Source organism: Netta rufina (genome assembly GCF_964035555.1).
Source record: "Netta rufina genome assembly, chromosome: 19".
In the NCBI taxonomy this organism is placed as follows: Eukaryota; Metazoa; Chordata; class Aves; order Anseriformes; family Anatidae; genus Netta; species Netta rufina.
The window spans coordinates 6,721,501-6,727,556 of NC_140143.1; the positions used below are offsets into that span (position 1 = coordinate 6,721,501).

General features: G+C 38.3%; 1 protein-coding gene across 1 annotated transcript; it reads right to left on the reverse strand.

Annotated features, from left to right (window-relative positions):
- Positions 1-479: 479 nt before the first annotated feature.
- On the reverse strand, positions 480-5,716 carry KPNA2 (karyopherin subunit alpha 2). Its single transcript, XM_084298498.1, has 10 exons — positions 5,594-5,716; positions 5,359-5,496; positions 4,828-4,916; positions 3,782-4,050; positions 2,561-2,655; positions 2,202-2,465; positions 1,380-1,613; positions 1,115-1,297; positions 863-1,012; positions 480-756 (listed from the first exon to the last, which is right to left on the reverse strand). The coding sequence occupies exons 1-10, from the start codon at positions 5,666-5,668 to the stop codon at positions 664-666; spliced, it is 1,590 nt and encodes a 529-aa protein (XP_084154624.1). The 5' UTR covers positions 5,669-5,716; the 3' UTR covers positions 480-663.
- Between the last annotated feature and the right edge of the window lie 340 nt (positions 5,717-6,056).

Consider the following 6,056-nt stretch of genomic DNA (forward strand, 5'->3'; position numbering starts at 1 on the left):
TCTTCAAAATATAGGAGGTAGTTTTAACTCTGTTATAAACAAGGTAGAACTAACCAGATTTCTGTAAGATATCTGGAGAGAAGCAGCAATTCATTTGCTCTTTAGTAATACAAGGCTACTGTACACAGAATTCAGAGCTTGAAATAACCAAGCTGTTTAAAAACATTTAGAATCAAATCTCAATATTCTTCACATTATATATTGATTAATGATATTTACCATAGCAATTTCCTTTCAAGAGAGCAATTGACACAGCTCAATTTGATGCATTGATACCACTTTATTGAACTTGAGGCAAATTTTTTAAAAGCCTACTCAGTGTTTTGAGTGTAGTAGTTTATAAGGAGGTTACACAGAGCAAAGTTACAGAGCAACGGCTCATGCTTTGAGAGAAACGTATATTGCCTACCTGCATTCTTATGCAAGACAGGGACAGTAAAAGACAGAAATCAGAAAAGAACACGTATTTACAAGCATCTCAGAGAGTGAGGTTTACAGTTAACAGTTAAAAATTCACATATGTACAGTTTTGAACTGTTCAAGTATGGTTCAGTTGGACAAAGTGCTACAGGTCACAAAAAACAAAGAGGGGCTATTAAGACATAGAAATGGCAGACACTTGTGTGCCAAATAACTTGTACATAGTTACAGTGTATGCAACGTCTAGAAGTTGAAAGTATTTGGAGTATTGCCCTGAATTTGGAAAGTGTAACTAGCAGCAGTAGATTCTGGTACAACATTTTGGTCTTCCTCCTCCTAGAAGAAAAAGAAAAAAAAAATTGAAAGAGCAGTACCATTTCAATCTAGTAGGGTAGTGCCAGAATACAAAATCAGAGTGAAGAGTTGTCCTGCAGCGACTTACTTCTGCTGAGAAATATTTCTCAATGAGGGTAGATGAGGCTTTGTACACTTGTTCGTTTTCATGCGACTGAAGAGCTTCAATTTTGTCTAGACCTCCACACTCCTCAATCATGAGGCAAAGTTTTTCAGTCTCATTAATCTTCTCAGCAGCCTGCAAGGGATAAGCATAACCTCAGGAAAGATGTATGGGACTAGCTACCGGAGAGCCATTGCAGCAATCTGGACAGTGATCAAGTATACTGTGTCTACATACCAGGAAAATATTAGAAATAGCATCCAAAATTACTAGTACAGTCTTGCTGTCTTTAGCAGAGAGAAGATTCAGGAGAGGTTCAACAACACCAGCCTGAACGAGATAGACGACCTGGTCAATTGTTCCACCACTTGTATAGTTAGTCACAGCCCACACAGCTTCCTTTTGAGATTTGAAATCCCCCTACAAAGGTAAAGGCAGGATATTTGAACACAGACAGTAACAGTAATGGTGAGAGCACTAACAGAATATGTTTTTTGTTTACCTTCCTCAGAATACCAATGAGATAAGGCACAAGACCATGATCTACAACTCGCTGAATCTGGTCTTGACGTCCTGCAGTGATGTTTGACATTGTCCATGCTGCTTCTTTCTGAATGTTGTTTTTATGATGAGAAAGGAGACTTGGAAAGACAGACAGTGCTCCTGAATCGATAACAATCTGGGTCTGCTCATCAGTACCAGTAACAATATTTCCTATGGCTCTTAAAGAGGGAGTCTGAAACAGATGTGAAAATAGTAATTAAAAATGGTGTTATCTAAGCTGTGCTTCAACAAATATAGCCATAATTGAAGTTCCTCTGCTCTAGCCTTCCAGTCAGCAGCGGGATATACTATCATAACTATTACATATGCAGACATTAAGCATCTTTAGACCACACCCCTTCAAAACCAATGTACAAACAACTGCTAAAAAGAAAGCTATTTCCTAAGCTCTGTCAAAGTACAATAGTTTTGTTTCACTGTAGTTACTGTGCAGAAGTCACTTCTAAATGCTATTCCTGGAACTTGAATTTCCAACTACAGTATAGAGTTAAGCCCAAGATTTAAAGTAGGTAGACAATCATGTTGGGCTGGGTGCTAAATATATTGTTTTAAAGAAGCTTGATAGCCATTGACAGTACTCCATGCCTCAATTAGGACGGTCTTCAGTCAAGACAGAAGCTCAAGGCTCATCTACATAAAACCTGGAACAAACATCAGATTGCTGTCTCATAAGAACCTTCCACTTACATGGACACTATTTTAACTAGTGTTCTCCATAAGTTCAGTCAAGCAATGGCAGTTTGCAGGCTTGATAGCTTACCACTATTGGCAGTTCACTACACCCCAGAAGTTTTACAAGTTGTGGCACCAATCCAGTTTTCACAACAACTTCTATCCTGTCATTGGAGCCATCTGTTAGATAGGAGATCGCCCAGCATGTGTCTGCTAAAACCTCATGATCATCATGGTGCAGGAGTCGAACGAGAGTTGGAAGAATCTGCTCAATAGCTTCTATGGGTGGTGCAGGATTCTTATTACGACACAAGTTTGAGAGGGTCCAGGTAACATTGCGTAAATATCCAGACTGCAAGAGTTGAAATAAACCATCAATAACTGTTTAAGTTACTTTAGCCCTTTTACTTATTAGCAACTGTAACTTGGGTCATACTATAAACTTACAGCCAGAGAAGAGAGATCAGGAACAGCCAGTAGAGTCAGCAGTGGTTCAATTGCACCAAATTTAATAACCAAATCCCTATAGGTAGAACCATCCCCTAAGAAAGAAAAATAACCAGTTAAGGGATAGAAGTATGTGTGCATACAAAATCATTACATGTTATATTGTGAATGCTATTTCTGCCTAATGGCTAGACAAAAAGTAGTAATAAGAGTTGGAAAGGACTACTACCATGGGTAAGCCCTGCGCCAAGCATGTGTTTCTCTAATCAAACCAGTGATGTTCAACATTTGATTTCTGAAGCAAAGAGTTTAAGGAAAGCTCTACAGAACACACAAGTTTATAACTAAGCAGGGACTTGCACATCTGTGAAAACATACGTAAGCCCTACCATAAAAACAGCTTTTCCTGTAACAAGGAACCCAAATCTATTATAATTATTGGTTGTTAGTGTTCTACATTATAATATTGAAGGATTTTCAAAATTTAATTAAATTATTCTATTGCTCTCCCCAAAGGATACCTTATAACCAAGTTTAAAAAAAAAGAGAAGCCACCCTTCTAAATACAAGCTATAAGAAATTCTAGTCAGAGAAGCATTTTATTGAGCTGACGTTCTCTGCATGAAAATTCACTATTCTCTGCAAGTCACAGCTGTTGCAAAACATAATATTACAGCTAGTAAGAATACCAATGAAAATAATGTAGTTATAGTATTGTTCTGAAGAACAGAATCTAACACTGGCAGATCAAACAATCCTGACAGGTGCACGAGACCCTTTAGTATACTTAGCTACTAATACAATACACTCATATCAATGTTTCAAAGCAAGTAGTTGTAGGTGTGATGGCCAATGTGCCACGAGCCTTCTGCTTCCAACCCCCTTCCAGTAAACAGAGAGAGCAGAGCTCAGAGTTAAAAACCTCTAGTGAAATGTGAAATAAGGGTAGTCCTATGCTGTAACATGTTTATATAACTATTTGAAAAAGGAATTGAAATATGAAAGCAGTCCATTTAATAGAACCCACAGGTTGCCAGATTATACATGAGATTAAACCAAGTCCAAAGACTTGTCCATAGCATATTCTACATGGCAGAGCACAGCTGTACTCACAAAGAATTAGAGTTCCAAAAAGCTCAGCATGCTACACATAACATATTTTTTAATATAAGGACATTACTAAGGGATTAGGTTTGAAAGTTGTGTATTATATTGACATACCTGCAATATTTCCTAATGCCCACACAGCTTGCTCACTGATGTGAGTATGAGGAGAGGCCAGTAGCGATATAAAGGCTGGAATAGCCCCACCATCTACTACTGCCTTTGTTTGTTCAGATGTGCCCGAAGCAATGTTGGTAAGTGCCCAGGCAGATTCAAACTGAATAGGACTACAGTCTGCTCTACCCAAGAAGGAGACAAACTTTGGAATCAAACCAGCTCGAATTATGTTGTCTATGGGGGGCTGCTTCTCTCTTGAAAGGAGTTTCCTAAGGAGGAACAAAGAGGAAGCATTATTTTTGCCTGCAGAAATCTAAACAGATTCCATTAAGCCATTCTAAAGAAATCCATGCTTAAAAGAAAAAAGAAATGGATTAAGGTCTATTAAGACCTTAATCAACATAAGAGAAAATTCAGCCAACCTAGACATCATGAATGCTAGATTCCTAAACCTCTAACATTGTTTTGGCATGTCTTCACTTATGAGTGGTTCTGTTCAGACTGCAGAAGTAAAGTAGACCCTACAAGAACTATAACGCATCTGACTTGCTAGATATTTCTCAGCAGACAGAAGAGTAGTGCTGGAGTGCTGCTTCTGGCAGTCAGAGTAAAAGGAAGTTAGGCATATTTTGAATTCTGGTCATACTATTGACCACATTATTGTAATGTAGATTGTTGCATTCAAATATTGTGGTTAAATGTTAACACCGTTTGAAGATATCTTATTCTGATATAAGGCATTTACTGCTCCTACTCCTAGAACTCTGAGACTGACTATTGTTTACTTTGCTACCACCAAACCACTAGAACTACTATTCAGGGAAGGGTTCAAGCACACTAAACATCCAAAAGCCACATGGCTTCCATAAAATTCTGACTAAATTAAATGCAACTGAACATTCTATATAAAGCCATCTCAGCTGTTTATTGAACTACTGTCTGATAAGAGCCATATTTGCTGCCATAAGAAGGCATTTAATCATAAGCCAAGCCTTTGTCCTTGCCTAGGCTTACAGAGCTGAATCAGTTACCTCTGAACTCCTTACCTGGCAGCTTGAGTAGCCTGTAGCTGAAGCTCCATGTTATTGCTATTAACTCCTTTGACAATTTCTTCAACAGACCAGTGTGCTGAAACCTGTACAAGAAAAGTCCCTTGAGTGCTTTGCTAAGAGATCATGCAGCTTCATGACCACAGAGGCCTTTACACAGTACTATGAAGAGGCCATAATTTACAACTCTTTGCTTTAATGGAAGCGATACCCCTACACAATACTCTAAAAAACTCAGCCACAGCTTTATCTACAGTTATCTGAACAGCTGAAAACATTTTGTTTCACACAGTTACACAGAGACAGTAGGTTTAAAGACAGCTGCCTAAGCCCTCCTAAAAGGTAGCCTATCAACACAGAGAACACTTACAAGCTACTTGAAAAGGGATCTACAATGTATTCCATTAAAGCTGATAATGCATATGTAGCTGCGTTATGTCCCACATGAGAAGGGATTCAAACTGGTGTGGCTTCCTTGATTGTACAATATAAAACTTTCATGTGTATCTGTTCTGGGGACCTACTTACCTGGTTGTTCCTGTTTTCCTGAAGGGGAGAAGTGGCATCATCTGGTAAAGTGCTAACATTTCTTCTTTTAAGCATCTGGTCATCTTTCTTAGCTTTCCTCAGCTCTACATTGACTTCAATACGCCGCCTCCTCATTTCCTGGAGAATATACATTCACCATAAGTTCTTGGCTTTTTCAACTCTTGCTTAGATATGCAACAGCTAACTAAAATACTTACTACATGAAAATACTTACTGTGGTATCTTTCCCTTTGTTTTTGAACCTGTTCAAGCGAGCTGCTGCTGCATTGGCATTCTCATTAGTAGACATCTTGGTTATCAGTTAGATTTCAAGAAGCACAAACTAAACCACAAGTCTAAAAACAGAATAAGAGGTAAACACCACAAGTTTACTCCACAAGAATGCAAGTTAAAATGCTAGGATCAATGTCCAAGACCAACAGGTACTAGTTTATACTAGAAACTTTAACCTCTAACTTGTTTAAAGATACCAGTAACATAACAAACTGCCTCTTCAAAAGCTTAATTGTTACAGCAATTTCAAACGTTAATAACAGGCTAGCAAACATATCCTTTTAAAACCCCTTCAGACAGAAACACCAGAATCATTATTTTTAGGGAGCAAGATGCGTATTCTTTCCCACAGACAGTATCTGCTTACTTTAAAGCGCTACTTCCACTGCGCCCCACCACTATAT

Bases quoted from the DNA above. Each gene is read 5' to 3' on its own strand.
- KPNA2 (XM_084298498.1), bottom strand. From the start codon at position 5,668: ATGTCTACTAATGAGAATGCCAATGCAGCAGCAGCTCGCTTGAACAGG. The intron at 5,497-5,593 runs GTAAGTATTTTC...TATATTCTCCAG, and splicing joins ACAAAGGGAAAGATACCACA to GAAATGAGGAGGCGGCGTAT. The intron at 1,298-1,379 runs GTAAACAAAAAA...TTACCTTTGTAG, and splicing joins TCATTGGTATTCTGAGGAAG to GGGGATTTCAAATCTCAAAA.